The sequence below is a fragment of the Cetorhinus maximus genome, chromosome 13, assembly GCF_964194155.1.
Source record: "Cetorhinus maximus chromosome 13, sCetMax3.hap1.1, whole genome shotgun sequence".
Classification (NCBI taxonomy): Eukaryota; Metazoa; Chordata; class Chondrichthyes; order Lamniformes; family Cetorhinidae; genus Cetorhinus; species Cetorhinus maximus.
In genome coordinates this window covers 119,136,283-119,162,624 of record NC_135891.1, presented here as the reverse complement: position 1 = coordinate 119,162,624, position 26,342 = coordinate 119,136,283, and the positions used below count along the sequence as shown (strand labels likewise).

The following is a 26,342-nucleotide window of genomic DNA, read 5'->3' as shown; positions in this document are numbered from 1 at the left end:
CCATGGACCTTTTACCAGCTGAAGAGGGCAGTCAGGGCCTCGGCTTAATATCTCATCTAAAAGACAGCACTGCCAATAGTGCAGTATTCCCTCAGTACTGCTCTGCAATGTCAGACTGAATTCTGTGCTCAAATCTCTGGAGTGGGACTGGAACCCACATCTTTCGGACTTGGAGGCAGAAAGGTTACCTACTGAGCACCAGCTGACAACTTGTGGTTACAGGCTTTTGCAAATACCTGTCCTGGGCAAGTGTCTGTACAACCAAGCGATACCCATCTTCTCACCATCCCCTTCAGCCCTTCTTTCTGTCTCCAAATAAGCTTTTGATTGTCTTTTTAAATAAAATATGCAATATTTATAACCACAGAAACAGCCCATTCAGACCACACTAACCTCAGAAACACACTAGAGCAGACAGAACACTATTCTCAGACACAAACTACAGCAGACAGAACACTAATCGCAGACACACTGGAGCAGGCAGAACACTAATCTCAGACACACACTAGAGCAGACAGAACACCAATCCCAGACACATTAGAGAAGGCAAAACACTAATCTAGACACACTAGAGCAGCAGACCACTCATCTCAAACACACACTACAGCAGACAGAACATTAATATCAGAAACACTAGGGCAGACAGAACATTAATCTCAGACACACTAGAGTAGAGAGAACACTAATCTCAGACACACTAGAGCAGACAGAACACTAATCTCAGACACACACTAGAGCAGACAGAACACTAATCTCACACACACTAGAGCAGACAGAACACTAATCTCAGACACACTAGAACAGACAGAACACTAATCTCAGACACACTAGAACAGACAGAACACTAATCTCAGACACACTAGAACAGACAGAACACTAATCTCAGACACACTAGAACAGACAGAACACTAATCTCAGACACACACTAGAGCAGACAGAACACTAATCTCAGACACACACTAGAACAGACAGAACACTAATCTCAGACACACACTAGAACAGACAGAACACTAATCTCAGACACACTAGAACAGACAGAACACTAATCTCAGACACACTAGAACAGACAGAACACTAACCTCAGACACACACTAGAGCAGACAGAACACTAACCTCAGACACACACTAGAGCAGACAGAACACTAATCTCAGACACACACTAGAACAGACAGAACACTAATCTCAAACACACTAGAACAGACAGAACACTAATCTCAGACACACTAGAACAGACAGAACACTAACCTCAGACACACACTAGAGCAGTCAGAACACTAACCTCAGACACACACTAGAGCAGTCAGAACACTAACCTCAGACACACACTTGAGCACAGTGTTGGAGGGCAGAATGGAGAGTTTCAAGCACTTTGGGATAAGAAGAAAAATGAGAAAACAGAGAGACACAGAGACAGCAACGAGAAGATAGAGACTGAGAAAACAACAGTAAGGATAAACATTTACAGAAAACATACTGAGAACAGGCTAAATATTCCAGTTTCTAATGCCTGTGTTCTAACACAAATCACTGAACACATTTTCTGTTATCAGTGCATCTTTTATTTGCATAATTTATTCAATTCCAGAAACTAATAGGCTCCCGAAGTCTCCGCAGCAGATTCAATGTTCTAAAAAAGAAATTGTTCAATAATTTGTCTTGGTCCCCTGTTGGAAAATCTCAGCGACATATTCTGACTAGAATTATAAATAGATTTTTAAATCAGTCAGTCGGTGATGGGGCCACAATGTGCAGCCAAATTGCAGGAAAGCCATCAGGAGTCAGAAGTTTAAACTCAGTTTAAGGAAAGTCTAAAGAACCTTGCTGTGAAATCAGCTTTAATAAACCCGCTGAGAGTGTGTGTGGGGGTGGAGGGGGAATATGTTCTGCAGAGAAACACACAAGAATTTGTCCTGCTTAAAATAAAACCATCAGAATTGCCCGACTGCTTCAGGTTCTGAGTGGACCAAAACCCTTCGTTTCTATTAATTTCCACCCTGGGGCTCTGCTGGGTTAGCTGGGGTCAGGGGTCAGTTGTAAAGGGGTGGGGTTAAGGGTGATTGACTGTATTCCTGGATGTTTCATCACATGTCCTCCCTCCCATCCCCCACTCCCACCATTGGTTGTCTTGTGGAGTTCCATCTTCCCCTGGGCCAATTGGAAAGCAACCAGATATCACCCAACTGGATGTTTTTTAAATGTCAGTCAAACAGCTTTAACTTCCATTCCTCATATTTTTATGATGAATAAGCAAAATTATTCAAGGAAATTGAAAAGAAAACACACTATTTATTCAATGCCCCCTCCCTATGATCTTTCTCCAGATGCCTGTCACACCAACAGTTTCTGGAGGTCAACCTTCAATCCATGGAAACAGGTCTCAGCACCCGCGAGGGTGTGACAGGGTCAGTGCTGAGAGGCTGCTTACCCCCTGATTGGAGAGTTCAGAACGAGGGGAGGCAGTCTCAGGATAAGGGGTCGGCCATTTAGGACTGAGTTAAGGAGAAATTTCTTCAATCTGGGGGTTGTGAGAATGGTGGATGCTCAGTCAATGAGAATATTCAAGATGGAGATGAATAGGTTTATGGGTACTAAGGGGTTGGGCAGTCAATGTGGAAGGACAGCCATGATCTTACTGGACAGCGGGGCACGCTTGAAGGGTTGAACTTCTGTTGTTTTTTTCTAAGTTCTTTTGAGAGAGGGGTCTCGCTCTCTCACTCTATGGCACCGTGTGGAATCCATGCAGATTTAGGGTCTTCTTCCTTCTTGGTCTGGGAGGTGTCGCAGGGAGTAACTGCTGAAAGGTCCCATCCCAACATCAACACCCGTTCAGCGATGTGCCAAGCAATGTGAACTCCGTGACAAAACTCAATGACTTAGAAACATACAGGAGGAGGCCATTTAGCCCTGCAAGACTGTGCTACTATTCAATGTGATCATGGCTGATCTGTATCCTAACTTCATCCAACTACATTGGTTCTATATCCTTTAACAGCCTTGTCTAAAAACCTTTTGATTTCATATCTAAAATGATTAATTTAGCATATTTTTTTTGTGTGGGAGAGTTCCACACTTTGTGTGATGAAGTATTTCCTAGCTTCTCGAATAAAAGCAAAATACTGCGGACGTTGGAAATCTGAAACAGAACAGAAAATGCTGGAAAGACTCAGCGGGTCTGGCAGCATTGGTGGAGACAGAAGCAGGGTTAACGTTTTGAGTCTGTGTGACTCTGCTTCAGATACGGACTCGAAATGTTAACCCTGTTTCTCTCTCCGCAGATGCTGCCAGACCCGCTGAATCTTTCCAGCATTTTCTGTTTCTGTTTCCTAACTTCTCTCCTGATTGGCCAGGCTCTGATTTTAAGCTCATGTCCCCTTGTCCTGGACTTACCCCACCCGCAAAAAAAAATTCTGCCTACCCCATCAATTTCTTTGACAAGCTTAAAAAGACCTCAACCAAATCAACTCCTAATCTTCTATAATCCATGAAATACAAGTGGCTCCTGATAATCGAACCCTATTTGCATTCCAAACAGTTACAGCACCGGTTGGAAAGGATGCTGTCAGCGGGTAGGGGGAGGGGAACCCTGGGACTAGGAATAAACATGTGTGAAATAACATACAAAAGCAGAAAGCTGCGGATGTTGGAAGTCTGAAATAAAAACACAAAATGCCTGAAATACTCAGCAGGCCAGGCAGCGTCTGTGGAGAGAGAAGCAGAGTTAAGGTTTCAGGTTGATGACCTTTCATCAGAGCTGGGAAGTGTTTACAGATGCAACGGGTTTTAAGCACACCTTAAAACCTTAAAACCTACCCCTTTGGACAAGCTTTTGGTTACCTGTCCTAATGGACCTCCTTATGTGGCTCAGTGTCAAATTTTGTTTGATAATCACTCCTATGACATGTCTTGGGGCTTTTTTTTAAACTGCATTAAAGGCGCTATATAAATGCAAGTTATTGTTGGTGTTGCCTCCTCGTTCTCCCCATTCGCCCATTGTGCTTATGCCTTTGGCCCCAATTGCTACACAGGTTCACTTGTCCCTGACAGAAGTTTGTCGAGCGTTGACACTCAGTCTGTGTATTGGCAGCAGTCAGAACTCAGCGACTGATCTTATTAACGGAGGGATTTATCTCCCAAATTATAGTTGTGTCCTCGTGGGGGAAGACACACCTCAGAAGGAAACTGATAACAGAAACTCTGGTACAGTATTGGCCTTCACTCGACACTGGGCTAGGTCCACCAACAGAAGGGAAAAGAAATAAAAACAGAAAATGCTGGACACTCAGCAGGTCTGGCAGCATCTGTGGAGAGAGAGAAACAGAGTTAACGTTTCGGGTCAATAGCCGTCCATCAGAACTGGAAAAAGTTAGAGGTGGGACAGATTTTAAGCAAGTCGTGAAGTGTTTCTAGGTTCAACATTTGGGGGGTGGGGGTGGAGTTTTACGTTGGCGGGATTGGAAAATCCCGCCGGAGTCAATGGGCGTCTGAACAGCTCGCCGCATTTTACAGCCCCACCCCCTCCGCGACAGGGCCTTAAAATCCCGCCCATTGAGCTCGACAATTTCAGATCATAGCCTCTGCCTCATTTTTTATGTCCTTTTGTTTTTGGATGGGGGCTGGTGGCGATGATCCTGCCTTTCCCATTTATTTACTCCTCCCTCTGTGGACTCTTTCCTTATCCCATTCCCCATCTCCTTGTGTGTCTTGCACCAACATACCTTTTTGTTATTTAATCTCTCCTGCCTGTCACCCTATCACAGGCCTTCCCTTTTTATTCAGCCCTACCTTCCCCCCCAGTCTGCCTCTGCACTTGCTTAAAACCTGTTCTATCCCTAACTTTGTCCAGTTCAGATGAAAGATCATCGCCCTGAAACATTGGCCAGAATGTTCAGCTCGGGCGGGCAGGCGTGCGCCGGACCTGACCGAGCGTAAAATGACACGCGGTGACGCCAGGCAAGCGTCCTGAAGTCGTTGCGCACTCACGCGATATTTTGGTTGCCGGGCGGGCGTGGGAGTTGGCAGCACGCCCGCTGACAATTAAAAGGCCTATTAAGGCCATTAAAGTTATAACTGAAATAAATTTTTCGCTGCCCATCCAGCCTTATGGTTGGCGGGGCAGACAAAAAGGCCAAGCGGCCTTTACGTTTTTTAGGAAACCTCAACCACGGGCGGGATGAGGTTTCCAACAGCAAATAAAAAATAAACTAAAAATTTATAACATTTCATTTATAACATGTCCCCGCTCGTGTGACAGAGTCACGTGAGGGGACATGTTTTATAACGCCTTTAAAATCTTTATTTTTAATGTTTTAAACTGTTCATTTCCCTGAGGCAGCTCTGTGCCGCCTCAGGGGGCTTTTCCAGCGCGCACCCCCGCCCCGCGCATGCGCAAATTTCGCGCTAGACCTCCCCCTCCCCCTCCCCCACAGGTAGCGCTGAGCGCCACCGCTCGCGTTTCACACTGGGCGGGCCTTAATTGGCCCACCTGCGCCTAATCGCAGTCCGGCCCCCGATCGTGGGCAGCGGTCAGCTTCCTGACCGCCCCCTCCTGCTCCCACCAGGCCCACCCGACAAGGGGAAAATCCTCCCCCATTAACTCTGTTTCTCTCTCCACAGAAGATGCCCAGCCAGCTGAATAGTTCCAATATTTTGCTTTTATTTCAGGTTTCCAGCATCTGCAGCATTTTGCTTTTGTAGGAACGGAATCTTGTGCTCTTCCCAATGGCGATAGAGGGGGGGGTGCAGTTAATCAGGAATGAGGGTGGTGGGTAGGGACCCCGCCAAAAACTCACCTCCACCCCAATTATGCCTGTGGATGGCCTCCCTGCCCCACTGCCAATTGAAGCCCTTAAGTGGGCAATTAATGCCCATCAAAGGTCTCATTCCGCAGCCGCTGGTACTAACCCAACAGTGGGTAGGGGGTTTGCCAGGTTGGGAGCACAACAAACAAACCTACGCAGGGTTATTTGTGGGTTCCCAAAGGGGGTCCATCATTCAGATCCAGCATCGGGAAGTGGGGAGGGGCCACTGAGAGCCAAACCCCTGCCCTTGCTGCTAACCCACTCTCCCCCATAAGCCCCAACCCACCCGAACCCCACCATCCCCATCACTCACCTGTGGCCCGGGGTCCAGCAACGCTGGTAGAATGGGTGGGTGTGTTGGTGGCTGCCACCGCCTCTCCAGTGGCGCTGCTGTTCAGCAGAGCTGCCAGCCTCTGATTGGCCGGCAGCTCTCAGTGGGTGGGACTTCTGTCCTTGGGGTCCTTGATCCCGGGAGCAGGCCCTGCTGCTGGCTTGTCAAGTGCCAGAGTGGATCAGGACGCGGCGGATCAGGACGCGGTGGGCCTTCTTGAAGAGGCAACAGGGGTTCTCACCGGCTCTCCAGCCAGTGGCTGAGACCCCTGTTACCTCCACAAGATTCCACCCTAGGAGTGAAAGAAGGTGCAATATTGGTGTTCCCACCTCCGGTTGGATGCATCCCTGGAGGCTTTAACATCACCCAGCTTGCTCCCAATGCTCCATTCCCACTAATGGTCACTTGACATGTTCATCCTCACACACCCTCCCCAAATCCGGCTAATTGAAAAGCAAAAAGCCTTTTCATTACCACATTGCTTGATGCAAGACTGTCAACCGGCCTCATTTTCCCATCTCCCAATATATCAATGCTCAACGAAATGAAAAAACAATTATTTTTAATGACCGCCCCCGCCCCGACCCACCATGCTTTTTTTGAGATCTCCTTACAGTAACAAATCATAGAATCTTACAGCACAGAAGGAGGCCATTCAGCCCATTGTCCCTGTGTTGGCTCTTTGAAAGAGTTATTGAGTTAGGTCCACTCCCCCTCGTAGCCCTGTAATTTTTTCCCCCTCAAGTATTTATCTAATTCCCTTTGGAAAGCTTCTGTTGAATCTGCTTCCACCGCCCTCTCAGACAGCAAGTTCCAGATCACAATAGCTCACCAGGCAGACAGCTCTTTCCTCATGTACCAAAAATTCCAGGAATCCTCGCAACCAGAGTTGGTACCCTTGATGCAATGGTTTTGCGTTTCTTCTCCTCTTCCCCTTTGTTCCATTTCTTTTTAAATGTTGTTTATCTGTAACATCTTGTACTTTAGATGAAAATCTGATTTGTACTCTCTTGACAGAGGCTGCCTGATCTGCTGAGTTTCTCCACTATCTTCTTTTTGAGTTTTCCTGTTCTACTAATTTTGCTTTTTGCACAAAATCCCCGCCTGTTGTTCCCTTGACTGAGGCACAGGATGTCAGGGTCTCTGGTTACAGTACTTAGTGTCAGTTCACTGGTACTCCTGACACCTCATCCAACCATTAACTAACCACCAGGAAACTTGATACCTTCTACAAGTGTTCGGTTCCCAGTCCAGCCTCATATTATCTCTCTCTATCTCTCCCTCACCCTCTGCTCCACCTCACACACTGTCTCTCACTCATGCTCCCTCTCTCCCTCAGTCATTCACTCTCTCGCTCTCTTTCTCACACACACCTTCCCTGTCCTCACCTGCCCTCTCATTCCCACTCTCTCCCCTTTCTCTTTCTATTCTTCTCCTTCTGTCCTTTCTCTTTCTCTCTCTCATTTCCTATCTCTCTACCTCTCTCTCATCCTCTCTCTCCCCCACAACTTCTCTCTCTGTCTCTCACCCTCTCTGGCAAACACCCAAGCAGCTTTCCTGTGACCTCTGTTTAAGCGGAAACTATCATAATATTGAAACAGGTTGTCTGGTCATTATTGTATTGCTGTTTGCAAGTACTTCACTTTAAGAAAGAATGAGCATCTTTGGAGCATTCTTAAAGACCCTGAGTGAAAACAGTCTTTCTGGAGCTTTGCAGATGACTGAATGAGTGACACCACCTGAAATATTCTGCACCCTATAGAGTGTAACATAGAGATCATGTGTTATAGCTGGAGACTCCAAGTGTGACACATTAGATATTACTTGGCAATGAGGGACAGACTCTGCAGTTTCTTAGTTAAAAGACTTGCACGTCTGTCTCTAAGAAATATCTCAAGAGGTTTCATGTAAATGGAGTTACTTTAAAATGCAGTGATTTGTTAGGTGGCCAAGAGTAGAATCCATTTTTATGCACAGTAAGGTTCCACAAACAGCAATGGAATGCAGTGGCAGAGCCAGTGAAGGTCAGGGGTCATGACAGTCCCAGGTCATTTTGAGGTTGATCAACATGGTTTTGGGGGACACACCTCTGTCCCAGGTTTGCCTGTCTTCAAATTCTGGGATCAATTTGCAGGCTTGTGTGGCTACTGAACCAGCGGAATGGGTTTGACATCTGTGGCTCACCTCTGAATCAGAAAGTCATGAGTTCAAGTCCCACTCCAGAGACTTGCAGTGCAGTGTTGCTGGAGTGCTACACTATCAGGGGTGTCACCTTTTGGGAGAGATGTTAAACCGAGGCCCCATATTCCCTATTGGGTGGATGTGAAGGCTTCCACATCATTATTCCAAAGGGCAACAGGGGGAGTTCTTCCCAGTGTCCTGGCCAATATTAATCCCTCAACCAATATCACTAAAACAGATTGAAAAAAATGAAATGAAAGTTTCCATAGTGCTGGAGGACCATAGGCTGCCCTCTCATTAGAGAGAGACGACTGGCGGTGAGCTTAACCTGAAGGTCACCACACCTCAGGTGATGGGTGAGGTCAAGAAGGATGATGACCTCGGCTGGTACAGGAATTGAACCCACACTGTTGGTGCCACGCTCCATCACAACTGAGCTAACCAACCCCCAGCTAAAGCGGATTATCTGATTGTTATCACATTGTTGTTTGTGGGACCTTGCTGTGCACAGTCTGGCTGCTGCGCTTCTATACATCACAACAGGTGACGACACTTTGCAAGTATTTAATTGGTTCTAATATGCTTTGGGGCGTTCTGAGGCTGCGGTAGATGCTATATATAAATGCACATCTTCTTCCTAAACCTCATCCATCACAGTCCCTACTCATCACTGTGTCTGGTTCATCTAAAAGCAGAGCAGAGCCAAACAGATCAGAAAACATCCAGGTTCAATGTGCCAAGGCAACTGATCTTGGTGATAGAGGACACAATATTGGCCTTGGATTAATGAGTTTAGAGAAATGCGCCAAGCTTCTCACTAATGATTGTTATAATGAACCTCCAGACTGGCAAGTATCAATGTAACACCTCAATCACACCCCCACCCCCACACTCACATTGTGTGGACTCACACTTTTTAATAGCTGAGGCCATTGAAGGGGGCTGGTGTCTTTGTCACTTTCAGCTACAAATTGGAGCTGGGGAGAGAGGCGGAGGATTTCTTCTAAGTGCTGGTTCTGGAGAGGGGAAATGAAGAGTTAATTTCATAACGCAGGTCCCTGGCTCACAACTGAACCCATCGGAGGGTAATGCTGGATTTGCAGACATGTACCCAGGATGGGAAATCACAGCGCAACTTGCATTTATGTAGCACCTTTAAGATACGAAACATCCCAAGGTGCTTCATAGGGATGGAATCAGACAAAAAAAACTGACACCGAGCTAAAGAAAGAGATATTAAGGCAGTTGACTAAATGCTTGATCAAAGAGGTTATAAAAAGACTGAACAGAGGAGAGAGAGATGGAGATGTTTATGGAAGGAATTCCAGAGGTTAGGGTCCAGGCAGCTGCAGGCATGGCCACCAGTGGCGGAGCGATAGAAAAAAGTCAGGAATACACATCTGAATTCCCAATAGGCCCTCCCGGTGGTTGAAACACTTTGAACATCGAATGGGGTAACATCATGCTCTGCACTTTCTGTGAGATCAGTAGACTAGGGGTCGCACACCTCAGTCACGATAGCACAAGAAAGCCCGGGGAAAGGTACATTCACCTATCACAGACAGTACTGTCTTCACCAGGCGCTGCAGATGAGGAATGGGGACAACGAAGCATCTGGATATGGCAACAATTGTCCGTTACCCAATCCAAAATTACCTCACACGAGATTGGACATTAAACTTAAAAAGGAGGATATGTGGAGGGAGCCAAAACATCGTCTCAACATAGGTTTTAAATAGGCTGTTGAAAATGTCAAAAGAGTCAATTGTCAAGTCCCCTCTACACTGTCCCCATCAAACACTCCCAGGGCAGGTACAGCACGGGGTTAGATACAGAGTAAAGCTCCCTCTACACTGTCCCCCTCAAACACTCCCAGGGCAGGTACAGCACAGGGTTAGATACAGAGTAAAGCTCCCTCTACACTGTCCCCATCAAACACTCCCAGGGCAGGTACAGCACGGGGTTAGATACAGAGTAAAGCTCCCTCTACACTGTCCCCCTCAAACACTCCCAGGGCAGGTACAGCATGGGGTTAGATACAGAGTAAAGCTCCCTCTACACTGTCCCCATCAAACACTCCCAGGGCAGGTACAGTACAGGGTTAGATACAGAGTAAAGCTCCCTCTACACTGTCCCCCTCAAACACTCCCAGGGCAGGTACAGCACGGGGTTAGATACAGAGTAAAGCTCCCTCTGCACTGCCCCCATCAAACACTCTCAGGACAGGTACAGCACAGGGTTAGATATAGAGTAAAGCTCCCTCTGCAGTGCCCCCATCAAACACTCCCAAGGCAGGTACAGCACGGGGTTAGATACAGAGTAAAGCTCCCCCTACACTTTCCCCATCAAACACTCCCAGGGCAGTTCAGCACGGGGTTAGATACAGAGTAAAGCTCCCTCTACACCGTCCCCATCAAACACTCCCAGGGCAGTTCAGCATGGGGTTAGGTACAGAGTAAAGCTCCCCCTACACTGTCTCCATCAAACCATCCCAGGACAGGTACAGCATGGGATTAGAAAAGCCCCCTCTAAGTGGTCCCAACAATGTTCTTACACTCCAGTCTACAAAGAGTGGAGATTCTTTGGTCAAGACTGTGGCAAGTTTGAAGCTGTTCTCTTTAGGCGTTGCAGTTGTGCTTTCAATCAGACAAAGTAGACAAGATTTTAACAGCAATACTGGACAGATACCCAAGGGTGAGGAATTTACAGGATTATGGGATAAAAGCAGGGGTGTGAGATGTAGCACAACTGCTCTTTGAAAGAGTCAACACGGGTCTGATGGGCCGAAGAGCCTCATTGTGTGCTGTATGTTCATATGATTATGTGAAAAAGAAGAGACTGACATGAAAGGAAAAATGGAAACCCAGGAAGCTGGAATCTATAAAAAACAGAGTGGCAGAAAAAAAGTAATAAAAAATGAAAGATAGATAAATCTTCAGGACAATATGGTTTCCAATGCAGTGAATTTAAAAAAAACCTCAGGAAGCTGCAGATGCAGCAGTTATAATTCTCTAGACTCTGGAATTGTTATGTCTTATTGTAAATTTTTGGGGGAGGTGGTGGTGTAGTGGGAATGTCACTGGACGAATAATCCAGAGGCCCATGGCAACTGGTGGAATTTAAATTCAATTAATAAATCTGGAATTAAATGCTAGCCTAATGATGGCCATGAAACCATTGTCAATTGTTGTAAAAACCCATCTGGTTCACTCATGTCCCTTAGGGAAAGAAATCTGTTGTCCTTACCTGGTCTGGTCTACATGTGACTCCAGACCCACTGCAAAGTGGTTGACTCTTAAATGCCCTCTGAAATGGCCTAGCAAGCAACTTAGTCGTATCAAAAAGCCTAAAAGCAATGAAACCGGGCAGACACCTGGCATAGACCTAGACATGAGAAACGACAACGGCAAGCTCAGCCCTGTCGACCGTGCAAAGTCCTTCTTATTAACATCTGGTCGTTGTGCCAAAATTGGGAGAGCTGTCTCACAGACTAGTCAAGCAACAGCCTGACATGGTCATACTTACAGAATCTTATCTTACAGACAATGTCCCAGACACCACTATCACCATCCCTGGGTATGTCCTGTCCCACCGGCAGGACAGGCCCAGCAGAAGTGGCAGCATAGTGGTATACAGTCAGGAGGGAGTTGCCCTGGGAGTCCTCAACATCAAATCCGGACCCCATGAAGTCTCATGGCATCAGGTCAAACATGGTCAAGGAAATCTCCGGCTGATTACCACGTACCGCCCTCCCTCAGCTGATGAATCAGTGCTCCTCCATGTTGAACACCACTTGGAGGAAGCACTGAGGGTGACAAGGGCACAGTATGTCATCTGGGTGGGGGACATCAATGTCCATTACCAGGAGTTCCTCGGTAGCACTAGTACAGACCGAGCTGGCTGAGTCCTAAGACTCTGCTAGACCCTGCTATACTGGGTCTGCAGCGGGCAGTGAGGAAACCAACAAGAGGGAAAAACATACTTGACCTTATCCTCACCAATCTGCCTGCCGCAGGTGCATCTGTCTATGACAGTATTAGAAGGACTGAGAACCGCACAGTCCTTGTGGAGACAAAGCCCCATTTTCACATTACAAATACCCTCCATCAAGTTGTGTAGCACGACCACCATACTAAATGGAATAGGTTTCAAACAGACCTAGGAACTCAAGACTGGGCATCCATGAAGCACTGTGGGCCATCAGCAGCAGCAGAATTGTACTTGAACACAATCTGTAACCTCATGGCCTGGCATATCCCTCACTCTACCATTACCGTCAAGCCAGGGGATCAACCCTGGTTAAATGAAGTCTACAGGAGGACATGCCAGGAACAGCATCAGGCATACCTAAAAATGAGGTGTTAACCTGGTGAAGCTATAAAACAGGACTACTTCCATGCCAAACAGCAGAAGCAGCAAGTGATAGACAGAGCTAAGTGACCCCACAACCAACAGATCAGGCCTAAGCTTTACAGTCCTTTCACATCCAGTCATGAATGGTGGTGGACAATTAAACAACTCACTAGAGAGGAGGCTCCACAAATATCCCCATCATTGAGCATTTGCAACAATCTTCAGCCAGAAGTGCCGAGTGGATAATCTACCTCGGCCTCCTCCGGAGATCCCCAGCATCACAGATGCCAGTCTTCAGGCAATTTGAATCACTCCACGTGATACCAAGAAATGGCTGAAGGCACTGGACACTGCAAAGGCTATGGCCCCTGACAATATCCTGGCAATAATACTGAAGACTTGTGCTCCAGAACTTGCTGCGCCCCTAGCCAAGCTGTTCCGGTACAGCTACAACACTGGCATCTACCCGGCAATGTGGAAAATTGCCCAGGCATGTCCGGCACACAAAAAGCAGGACAAATCCAACCCGGCCAATTACGATCCCATCAGTATACTCCCCATCATCAGTAAAGTGATGGAAGGGGTCATCAACAGTACTATCAAGTGGCACTTGATTAGCAATAAGCTGTTCACTGACGCCCAGTTTGTGTTCCGTCAGGGCCACTCAGCTCCTGACCTCATTACAGCCTTGATCCAAACATGGACAAAAGAGCTGAACTCCAGAGGCAAGGTGAGAGTGACTGGCCTTGATATCAAGGCCGCGTTTGACTGACTGTAGCATCAAGGAGCCCGTGCAAAACTGGAGTCAATGGGAATCAGGGGGAAAAATCTCCGCTGATAGGAGTCACATCTAGCAGAAAGGAAGATGGTTGTGGTTGTTGGAGGTCAATCATCTCAATTCCAGGACATCACTGCAGGAGTTCCTCAGGTTAGTGTCCTCGGCCCAACCATCTTCAGCTGCTTCATCAATGAACTTCTTTCCATCATAAGGTCAGAAGTGGGGATGTTCACTGATGATTGCACAATGTTCAGCACCATTCGCGACTCCTCAGCTACTGAAGCAGTCCATGTCCAAACGCAGCAACACCTGGATAATATGTAGGCTTGGGTTGATAAGTGGCAAGCAACATTCGCACCACACAAATGCCAGGCAATGACCATCTTCAACAAGATAGAATCTAACCAATTCCCCTTGACATGCAATGGCATTACCATCACTGAACCCACTACTATCAACATCCTGGGGTTACCAATGACCAGAAACTGAACTGGACTAGCCATATAAATACTGTGGCTACAAGAGCAGGTCAGAGTACCTCACCTCCAGACCCCCAAAAGCCTGTCCACCATCTACAAGGCACAAATCAGGAGTGTGATGGAATACTCTCCACTTGCCTAGATGAGTACAGCTCCAACAACACTGAAGAAACTTGACACCATCCAGGACAAAGTAACCCACTTGATTGGCACCACATCCATAAACATTCACTCCCTCCACCACCGACGCACAGTAGCAGCAGTGTGTACCATCTACAAGATGCACTGCAGGAATTCACCAAGGCTCCTTCGACAACACCTACCAAACCCACGACCACTACCATCTAGAAAGACAAGGGCAGCAGATAGATGGGAACATCACCACCTAGAAGTTCCCCTCGAAGTCATTCACTATCCTGACTTGGAAATATATTGCCGTTCCTTCACTGTTGCTGGGTCAAAATCCTGGAACTCCCTCCCTAACATGGTCTGCAGCGGTTCAAGAAGGCAGCTCACCACCACCTTCTCAAGGGTAATTAGGGGTGGGTAATAAATGCTGGTCTAGCCAGCAACACCCACTCCCCATGAACAAATAAAAAACAATACAGGTAATATTAGAAATAGGAGCAGGAATAGGCCATTCGACTCCTTGAATTTGCTCTGCCATTCAATAGGACCAGAGCTGATCCTTGAGCTCCACTTGCCTTTCCTGCCCCTATCCCCAACCCTGTGATCGTGTGGGAGCAGGCTCTCATGGAGAATAGGAAAGTATGAGGCCTTTCAGCCCTAGATCTTGTTCCACCATTGAGTGAGATCATGGCCGATCAGTGACTTAACTTCATTCGGCTACCTTTGCCCCAAATTCCTTAATGCCTCTGGTGAACTAAACTCTATTCACCTCAGATTTAAAATGAACAATTGATCTAGCATCAAATGCCATTTGTGGAACATCTCCTACCCTTTGTGTAGAAGTGTTTCCTAATTTCACTCCTGAAAGATCAGTCTCTGATTTTTAAACCATGCCCCTCTACGCCTAGACTCCCCAGCTAGTGAAAATAGATTCTCTCTATCTACCCAATGTGTTACCCTTAATATCTTGAAACCTTTGATCAAATCATCACTTAAGCTTCTAAATTCCAGGGAACAAAATCCTAGTTTGTGTAATCTCTCCTCATAATTTAATCCTTGGAGCCCAGGTATCATTCTGGTAATCTGACACTGCATTCACTGTAAGGCTGACATATCTTTCTGTTTCTACACTGTAAATACTTTGTAATGAACCTGGACAATGATTCAGTCTGAGTTTGTGAAAGATAGGTTATGTCTGATTGATCTGGTTGAATTCTTTAGAAGGGGTCATTAGCACGTGGACAGGGGAGAGTCAATGGATGTTACTTATATGAATTTTCAGAAAGCATTTGATAAGGTGGCACAAAAGAGAATGGCAGTTCAGGGACAGAGTGTGGGGATAAATGGAGTGATTGATAGAATGTGATAGATGTTCCCTGGAACTCCAAACTGAAGTGCATCCTTTCACCATTCGTGTATAGGAATGAAGTCAGGAGGCAATCTTTCACAAAAAGGATAATGAAAAACTGGAATTCCCTCCCCATAAAAAAATATTGAGGCTGGAATGTCAATTGAAAATTTCAAAACTGAAGGATACTGAGGCGAAAAGGGTTAAATTACGAGGGCCAGTTACATAGACTAGGCTTGTATTCCCTTACATATTGAAGATTAAGGGGTGAGCTAATCAAAGTGTTTAAGATCGAACAAACACTAATGTCCTTCTTGAAGCCAGATTTCCACTACCCTTTATGTGGAGAAGTGCTTCCTGACATCGCCCCTGAACGGCCTGGCTAACTTTAAAGTTCTGCCCCCTTGTTCTGGATTCTGCCCACCGCAAGAGAGGGTCTATTTCTCAAGGCGGGCAGAGTCCAGAACAAGGGGGCAGCACTGACATTATTGACTGGGAGAAGCTTGTTACCAATCATTCAAAACTGAGATTGATAGATTTTTGTTGGGTAAGGGAGTTTTGAACTGGGGCAAGTAGATGAAATAGAGATACAGAATCATCGGCATGAATTTTACCTTTAGCGGGCACGATTGGCGGGCTCGGGAGCGGCCGGGAAACGGACTGCTCACTGCGATCATCCCCCAACCGCGATTTCACACTGGCTAGCCAATTAACGGCCAGTCAGCGTGAAATGCGTGCTGAAAAGCTCAGCGCTGCCTGGGTGGGGGCAGGAAGCAGGCGGGCGATGACATCACCACGGGCATGGGTGAGCGCTGCGAGAGAGCTCCCTGTAGGCAGACAGCTACCTCAGGAAGCTGAAGACATTCACATGTCGAAATAAAGGTTTAAAAAGCTGCAAAAAAAAAAAGTCCATGCATCACAATCAAGCACCTGAAAATACACCTCATAAAAATGCCGTCCACAGAAATTTATTTTTATTTTATTTCATCCTGCCCTTGGATGAGGTTTGATGAAAAATGTAAAGGCCTCCTGGCTGATTCGCCCGTCCGCCAACCATAAGGTGGGACGGGCCATAAAAAAATCAGAGCCAATTGCGCCGTTAATGGGCTTAATTGCCCTCTTAATTGTCAACGGGCACCTCCGACTTTTGCACGCACCCACTGAGCAAAATATCGTGTGGGTGCGTGTAGACGTTGGGACGCTCACCCGGCATCATGTCACGCGACTTTACGCCCGATTGGATCAGGCGCGCATCCACCCACAGGGCGTGAAATTCTGCCCATAGAATCATAGGAATTTCTGGCACAGGAGGAGGCCATAAGGCCCATCATTCTGTGGCAACCGAGATAAAGCTATCCAGTCTAAACCCATGATTCAGCTCTTGGTCTGTAAGCCCTGTAGGTTACAGCACCTCAAATACATATTCAAGTATTTTTTAAATGCGATGAGGGTTTCTGCCTCTACCACCCTTTCAGGCAGTGAGTTCTAGATGCCCCACCAGCCTCAGGGTGAAAAGCTCTCCTCAACCCCCCTCTAATCCTTCTACCAATTACTTTAAATCTCTTCCCTGGTAATTGGCCTCTGTGTTCAGGGAAATAAACCCTCCTTATCCTCTCTATCTACGCCCTCATAATTTTATACACCTCAGCTGAATCTCCTCTCAGCCTTTTCAATTCCAAAGAAACAATTCCAGCCTGCATAATCTCTCCTCATAGCTAAGCTTTTTTGACAAAATAAAACAGGACATGTGAGTCATGGACTAACTGAATGGTGGAACAGGCTCGAGGGGTTAAAAGACCGGCCCCTGTTACCATGTTTGAGGCAAAATGAGATGGAACTGCTTAATATTTGCAACAATCACAAACATTTCTGCCAGCTCAATCAGGAACTAGGATAATGGCTTGCACTCAACTTCTATTTAAGTATATGTGCATTTGGTTCTGTAGTGAATCTTCTGTACTGTATTGTGCCATGAATATTCATTGTACAATATGCACATTCCAGTATCATAAGAGAAAGATTGCATTCATATAGCAATATAGGAAGTTAAAGATGGCATCAAGCTGAAAGAAATGATACACAATCCTGCAAAGATTAGTGGTAGGCAAGAAGATTGGGAAAATTTAACAAAGCAGTACAGGATGACTAAAAAAAAATAAGCAGGAAGAAATTGGAGCATGAGAGGGAACTAGCAAGAAATATAAAAATAGACAGTAAAAGCTTCTACAAGTATATAAAAAGGAAGAGAGTAGCTAAAGAGTAGCTGGTCCTTTGGAGAATGAGACTGGGGAATTAATAATGCAAAACAAGGAAATGTTAGAGACTTTGAACAAGTATTCTGTATCTGTCTTCACAGTAGAAAACCCCCAAAAATCCCAAGAGTAGTAGAAAAGCAGGGGGCAAAAGGGAGGGAGGGACTTAAAACAATCATAAAGAATAAGTACTAGGAAAGCTAATGGGACCAAAGGCTGACAAGTCCCTTGGACCTAATGGCCTGAATCTGAGGGTCTTTAAAGAAGTGGCTGCAGAGATAGTGGATGCATTGGTCGTAATCTTCCAAAGTTCCCCATTTCTGGAAAGATCCCAGAAGATTGGAAAATTGCAAATGTAACACCTCTAATCAAAAGAAAGGATGGAGACAGAGAGCAAAAACTACAGGCCGGTTAGCCTAATATCTGTCATTGGGAAAATCCATTAAGAAGGTAGTAGCAGGATATTTAGAAAATCATAATGCAATCAGGCAGAGTCAACATGGTTTTATGAAAGTGAAATGGTGTTTGACAAATTTTATTAAAGTTCTTTGAGGATGTGGCAAGCAGGGTGGATAAAGGGTAACTAGTAGATGTAATGTATTTGGATTTCCAAAAGGCATTCAATAAAGTGCCACATGAAAGGTCACTGCACAAAATAAGAGCTCATGGAGTTGGGGGTGATTTATTAGCATGGATAGAGGATTGGCTAACTAACAGGAAACAGAGAATCAGGATAAATGGGTCATTTTCAGATTGGCAAACTGTAATTAATGGAGTGCCACAGGGATCAGTGCTGGGGTCTCAACTATTTATGATCTATATTAATGACTTGGGTGAAGGGACAGACTGTATTGTAGCCAAATTTGCTGACAATACAAAGTTAGGTAGGAAATCAAGTTGTGAGGTGAATTCAAAGAGTCTGCAAAGGAATACAGCTAGATTAAGTGATTGGACAAAAATTTGGCAGATGGAGTATAATGTGGGAAAATTTGAACTTGTTCACTTTGGCAGGAAGAATAGAAAAGCAGCAAATTATTTAAATGGAGAGAGATTGCAGAACTCTGCAGCACAGAGCGATTTGGGTGTCCTGGTATGTGAATCACAAAAAAACATGCAAAAATAGCAAGTAAGTAGGAAGGCAAATGGAATGTTGTCCTTTACGGCAAGGAGGATGGAATATAAAAGTAGGGAAGTCTTGCTACAACTGTAGAAGACATTGGTAAGACTGCATATGGAGTACTGTGTACAGTTTTGGTCTCCTTACTTGAGGGATATACTTGCAATGAAGCAGTTCAGAGAAGGTTTGCTCGGCTGATTCCTGAGATAAAGGGTTTGTCTTATGAGGAAAGGTTGAGCAGGTTGGGCCTATACTTATTGGAGTTTAGAAGAATGAGATGTGATCTTATTGAAACATTTAAGGTTCTGAGGGGACTTGACAGGGTAGATACTGAGAGGATGGTTCCCCTCATGGGGGAATCCAGAACTAGGGGGCACGATTTAAAGATAAGGGTCTCCCATTTAAGAAGAAAGTGAGAAGGAATTTATTCCCTGAGGGTCGTTAGTCTTTGGGATTCTCTTCCCCAGAGAGCAGTGGAGGCTAGGTCATTGAATATATTCAAGCCTGAGTTAGACAGATTTTTGAATGACAAGGGAGTCAAAGGTTATGGGGGACAAACAGGAAAGTGGAATTAAGACCACAATCAAATCAGTCATAATCTTATTGAATAGCGGGGCAGGCTCAATGGGGAGAGTGACCAACTCCTGTTCCTATTTCTTATGCTCTTACAATCTTATAGCGCCTTTCATGACCTCAGGGCATTCCAAAACACTTAACAGCTAACGAAGAACATCTCGATAAAAGCAAAATACTGCGGATGCTGGAAATCTGAAACAAAAATAAAAATAGCTGGAAAAACTCAGCAGGTCTGACAGCATCTGCGGCGAGGGATACAGTTAACATTTCGAGTCTGTATGACTCTTCATCAGAACTGAGGAAAAATAGAAATGAGGTGAAATATAAACTGGTTGAGGGGGGTGGGACAGGTAGAGCTGGATAGCTTGAAGTGTAGTCACTGTTGTAACATTGGCAACAGCACATCTAGTTAGTGCACAGCAAGATCTCCCAAACAGCAATGAGCTAATGATGAAATAATTTTGGTAATGCCAGTTGAGTGTTAGATATTGGCCAGGATTGTTTGAGATAGTGCCAAGGAATTATTTATGTCTACTGGGAGAGCAGACAGAGTGTCGGTTTAATGTTTTATCTAAAAGACAACACAACCAACAGCATAGCATTCCCTCAGCATTGCCCTGGGAGTATAAACCTGGATTTTGCACTCAAGTCCCTGAAAGTTTAACTTGAACCCACAACCTTAAGACTGAGAAGTGAGTGCGCTACCCACTGAGCCACAGGTGTCCATTCAATAGGGGTAAAATTGGACTGGATAGTGCAAAATTGGAAGCCTGTTCTGCATCTAAGCATATTGTATTATGGGGAATTCCAGTTTTACCCCCACTGAGTCTGGAACAAAACTCTTCAACTTGGTAGGTCCCTCGCTCATCATCACCATTCTCCCTGCTCCAGATATACTTTTTGAAATGGTATTTTCAGAATCAGTGGCTTTCTGGAAAGCTAAATGCTGGGTTTACGATGACCACCGTGGTTTTAATCCACGAATTGGTCAGCGAGTTCAGGAGTTACACTGAGAGTTGCAGATCTTCAGAACTTGCTGCTCAATTTACATCACTCCACAGCTGGCTTCACAAAAATGGCATGTCCCCCCTCTACCTCCCCATTATTTTTAAGGAATGGCACATCAAACTCAAATTAAACTCCCTGCAGAAAGTTAGGGCTGGAATTGAACAGTGTAAATACCTCTTTAACAGCATGAACATTAACAATACAATGTCAATCAACCTCTCCAGCCAAGAAAGAGAAGAATTTAAACTGCTTAATCTCATTCCTGCAGGTAGAAAATTCTTCTGAGAGATTAAATTTTTCTTTTACACTATAAAATGTTGCACTTATTTGCACTTTTCCTTTCTGTCTGATAGGCTGTTGGTCCTGTCGTTCACTGAAATCCCAGGTGCCCCATAGCCCCTGCCATGCCGCTATCAGCACTTTCAGCAATTCTAGGGCAAAACATTTTGGGCTGAAGGGTGAGGGAGGAAGTCTAATGACGTGTGCCTTGTGATCCCTCACTCCAGGGAGTTTTGGCCCATTTGGATTAATGGTTTAAAACCAAGAGTTTCTATCCCTGCTGTGAGGAAAATATGCCTCTGGGAACAACGGCTTGAAACAGGCAATGTCACATTCAGGGGAGAGGTTCTCCATCTCAGATTCCACAAGGTTTTATTGGATTGCGCTGACCACTATATAGAACCTTGTCAGACATATCATTCTTCACACTCGAGGTGAGAGAGTGAGCATCAACATCATAGCTGAGGTAAATCCCACCTGACGTCCTCACAAGCAAACTTCCCAACAAGACCACTCGTAGCCATCAGAGCTGCAGATCCCATTTCACTTACTTTCTCCTCTCAAGCTTTCAGTCGTGAGGTCAATTATGTCCCTACCAAACTCCCCCCAGCTGCTCATGGCATCTTGATGGAGATCAGCCAATTCAGGTAAAGACCAGATACGCACCTGGGACCTTTCTGGTCCAAATGGCTCACTGCCACATAGGATAGAGGGAGATAAGAAGACGAGGAGGCCATTCAGCCCGTCGAGAGCCTCTTTCATCATTCAGTGAGATCACAGCTGATCTGTATCTTAACACCATTCAAACGCCTTGGTTCCATAACCCTCGATAGCTTTGCTTAACAAAACTTATCAATCTCAGTTTAGGAACACCATTTACCAAATGCTGCATCTTCCACAGAAATTATCAGAAATTAAATTTGTTACTCTGATCTGGTTGGCTTTATCTCACGTCTTAACGAATGTGTCTGATACACCATTAGATATTGTAAATGTATGAAACATTGTTTGATTAAAAACCCTTAACACTGAAAACTAGGAGTTCCAGTAAACATTTATGCATATATTTTTTGGGGAGTGTGGGTGACACTGGCAAGTGCTTTTTGCCCCAAGAGTCAACCACAGAGTGTGGGGCTGGAGTCAAGCGTAAGTCTCTCAGGGGATCAAGGGATACGGAAAGCAGGGGGAAAAGTGAAATTGAAGTCCAACATCAGCCATGATTGTACTGAATGGTGGAGAAAGCTTGAAGGGCCGTATGGTCTACTCCTACTCCGATCTCTTGTGTTCTTGTGTAAACCAGAGCTGCTGGGGAAGGGATGGCAGATTCCTATCACCAAAGGACATTCGTGAACCTGTTGGGTTTGTATGACAATTTGGCAACTTTCCTAGTCATTTTCCTGATGCTTGCCAACAAGTTACCTTATTTATTGAACTCAATTTAACATCTGAGACCAGTTCAGAGACCTAGGGCTAAGCTTTTACACAATCCAGGGTCTTACTTGTGCTTTTGAAGCCTGTTTTGTTAGATTTAGCACACAGGCTGCATCCTGGGTCCGGGGAAAGTCTTTCAGGAACGATGTCATTAAGAGAAGGAAGCTAGACTTACCTTGGTATAAACTCCCCATGACAATTCTGTCTCTGTCACCATAACAACAATCCCAAACATTCCAAATATCAGTGCATAGTCGCTCAGGCGTTTCCTTTTCTCAAACAGGGCCCTCCTATGTCCCAGCTTATGGCCGATATTCTGCGACTTTTTGGGCGATTTTCTTCCTTCGTTGACCAAACTGTCATTGGAGATGTTGTTCTGGTCTGGTTTGGAGACCACCACCTCCAGGCCCGAGTTGGTCTGTAGAGGCTGAGTCTCTGAGTCCAGGTCATGAAGGTTCCTGTGCGAGGTGCTGAGGCTGCTGAGGGGTCTCACCACCCCTCCGTTATACTTGCAGCTGGTCATGGCTATCTCAGTGAAAGGGTTACTCTCGCTGAAGCTGTGTTTGGATCCAGCATGGTGCAAACGATGGAAGTCACTAGTGTTCACCTAAATGTAAACCAAATAAAGAATTTCAAAGTCAATAGCATTGTCTTGGTGCCTCCAAGTCAGTTGTTTTTAAACACAGCCCTGCTCATGCTACCCCTAGGAGAATGTACGAACATGTTTAATATTTTTCGACTTCAAACTCCTTCTAGAATGATTTGATACTAACTAACAAGGGGGCTTCATGAAGAAGTAAACTCTTCGTATTTTCCCCAGATCCCCTATGTTAAGATGATTTGTATTCATGTGGTTACTCTGTCAGCCTTGGCTCAGTGGATAACACTCCTGTGCATCTGAGTCAGCAGGTTGTTAGTTCAGGACTCATGCCAGAGACCTCAGCACAAAATCCAGGCTGATGGAGCGCTGCACTGTCAGAAGTTGCTGTCTTTCGGATGGGACGCCAACCTGAGGCCTTGTCTGCCCCCTCAGGTGGATGCAAAAGATTCCACACCTACTATCTGAAGAAGAGCCAGGGAGTTCTCCCTGGTCAATATTTATTCCTCAACCAACTCCTAAATCGCTGCTGTTTGTGGCATATTCCTATGCAGAAACTGACTCCAACATTTCCCTACATTACAACAGTGACTACACTTCACAAGTACTAATTTATTGTAAAGTTGTTTGGGACATCATGAGGATGTGAAAGATGCTATAGAAATGCAATTCTTTCTTTGTCTTTTTTTATTCATCTACTTCCACCTCCATGACATTGCCCATCTCCACCCCTGCCTCAGCTCATCTGCTGCAAAACCCTTCATCCATGCCTGAGTTACCTCTAGACTTGACTATTCGAATACTCTCCTGGTCGGCCTCCAACCTTCTACACTCCATTAACTTCAGCTCATCCAAAACTCTGTTGCCCCTTTCTTAATTTGCACCAAGTCCCGTTCACATATCACCTCATTTGCTTGCTGACCTGATTCCCCGTCTGACAAGGTCTCCCTTTAAAAATTCTCATCTTTGTTTTCAAATTCCTCCACGGCCAGACTCGTCCTTATCTCTGTAAGCTCCTCTTGCCCCCAACCCTCTGAGATCTCCATGCTTCTCCAATTCAGGCCTCTTGCACATCCCCAATTCTCATCCCTCCATCACTGGCAGTCATGGTTTCTGCTACCTCAGCCCTAAGCTTTGGAATTCCCTCCCTAAACCTTTCCACCTCTCCCTCTCCTCCTTTTAAGATGCTCCTTAAAACCGACCTCTTTGACCAAGCTTTTGGTCACCTGAGCTAATATCTCCTGTGGCTCAATGTCAGATTTTGTGTGATAATCAGTCCTGTGAGGCACCTTGGGATTTCTACAATATTAAAGGTGCTATGTAAATACAAGTTGTTGTGGCTGTTGGCTCTTTCTCTCTTTCACATGAGATCAGGAGGCTCTGTTCCATGATGGCACAGTGTAACATCTCCATTTACCATGCTCCAACAGGGCAGTCATTAGAGAGAGTGCCAATTTCTCCGTGATCAAGATACACGGTTAGAATTTAAAATGTAAGAACTGGAACAATTCAAGCCTGACATTTCAGGGCAAGACATTTCATCGTGCTCTCTCATTCTTGCTATTAATTTCTTGTTTGGAGCCTTCTGAAAGAGTCAGACCCTGGTACAGATACCAACGAGGGTAAATGGATGATACTTCATGACAATAAAATCTTCAGGGCCAAGCTGACACCAAGACTATAGGGCATTTATCGAGGAGGCAGTGTCCCACTGTTTAAAATGGATATGGGATAGTTTCTCAACGGCCCAGAGTGACATAGTGTATTGTGCCATTAATTATAGCTCACAAACTGATAGACACAAATACAGACATCTGGTTGAATTCAGATTGTTTGAGCATCTCCGCCACATGTCAAAAAATCATTGTTGGAGGCCTGAAAAATGCATTGAGCTTTCAAGCTAATTATAGTTCATGGACTGAAACTCACAAACATCAAACCCAAAATTATACAGCATTCACTGTGAAAGTCTGCAAAATATGGATAAAAAATGTCACATGATAGCCTGCTCTCTCATAGTGAAATAAAATCCCTACAATTCCATACAAGTGACCACGCTCTCTTCATGTCTGGTTAAAGGTCCTCATATACAATACCTTTACCGAGCAATGGGCACATAGTCCAAATGGCCCAGTTATTACTGTGTTGCTGTGGTCAGAGGCATGGGAAGTAAATGATCAGTGATCTGGACACCTGGGATAGACCTTCATTCTCTGTGACAATGTAAAATGGGTAACAGCATATTAGCAGCCTGTTTCTCTCCTCATTTCTGTTTCCGGTGCAATGAATGGTAATAAAATTCCTGGGATGTGGCCGTCACTGGCTAGGCCAGCATTTATACCCCATCCCTAACTGCCCCCTTGAGCAGGTGGTGATGAGCTGCCTTTTTGAACCGCTGAAGTCCATGTGGTGTAGGTACACCCACAGTGCTGTTAGGGAGGGAGTTCCAGGATTTTGACCCAGCGACAGTGAAGGAATGGCGATATATTTCCAAGTCAGGATGGTGTGTGACTTGGAGGGTAACTTCAGATGGTGGTGTTCCCATGCATCGTCTGCCCTTGTCCTTCTAGGTGGTAGAGGTTGCAGGTTTGGATGGTGCTGTCAAAAGAGCCTTGGCAAGTTGTTGCAATGTATCATGTAGACAGTACATACTGATGTCACTGTGCATCGGTGGTAGAGGGAGTGAATGTTGAAGATGGTGGATGGGGTGCTGATCGAGCGGGGCTGCTTTGTCCTGGATGGTGTCAATCATCTTGAGTGTTGTTGGAGCTGCACTCATCTAGGCAAATGAAGAGTATTCCATCACACTCCTGACTTGTGCCTTGAAGATGGTGGACCGGCTTTGGGGAATCAGGATGTGGATGTGGCTCTTTGTGTTTCTTCTCTCAGAGGGTAGTTAATTTTTGGAATTCTCTAGCTCAGAGATCATTGGAGGCTGGGTCATTAAATATATTCAAGGCTGAGTCAGACAAGTTTTTGAAATACAAGTGAGTAAAGGATAATGGGGGGCAGGCAGGAAAGTGGAGTTAAGACCACAAATCTGATCAGCCATGAACTTATCCATGAATGGTGGAGCAGGCTTGATGGGCCGAATGGCCGACTCCTGCTCCTACTTCATAAATTTTGGTGTGATCTCATGCCCTTTAATGTGAGGGTAGGGTTGTCAACCTTCTAGAATAGTATAGGGGTATTTAAAACCTTGTACTTTAAAAAAAACTTTTCTTTCAACACTTTTATTTATTAGTTACAGAAATATTGGACGTGGTGGGAGGAGAAAAGGCTGCTTGACTGACAGCCAAGAATCATTCAATCTGGTAAACAGTGGTTTTGCTTTCCAATTAGCTGGGAAAGAGGAGTTTCATAAGAATGGGCATTTCTCATAGGATTACACAGAAACAGGCCATTCAGCCCAACCAGTCCATACTGGTGTTTATGCTCCACTTGAGCCTTCTCCCATCTTTTCTTATCTAAATCTATCATCATAACCCTCCATTCCCTTCGCCATCACATGCCTGACTAGTGTACCCGTAAATAGATCTATACCATTTGCTTTACCTGTGGTAGTAAGTTCCACATTCTCACCACTCTCTGGATAAGAAGTTTCTTCTGAATTCCCTATTGGATTTCTTGGTGACTATCTTATATTGATAACCTTTAGTTCTGCTCTTCCCCACAAAAGGAAAC

General features: G+C 45.3%; 1 protein-coding gene across 1 annotated transcript in view; it reads right to left on the bottom strand.

Annotated features, from left to right (window-relative positions):
- Positions 1 to 26,342, bottom strand: part of kcnn1a (potassium intermediate/small conductance calcium-activated channel, subfamily N, member 1a) — a 99,704-nt gene that overhangs the window by 55,096 nt on the left and 18,266 nt on the right. Inside the window, exon 2 of the mRNA XM_078556200.1 lies at positions 22,236 to 22,667. Within this exon, the coding sequence (XP_078412326.1) occupies positions 22,236 to 22,583 (348 nt within the window). The 5' untranslated portion in view covers positions 22,584 to 22,667. The remainder of the gene's footprint in view (positions 1 to 22,235; positions 22,668 to 26,342) is intronic.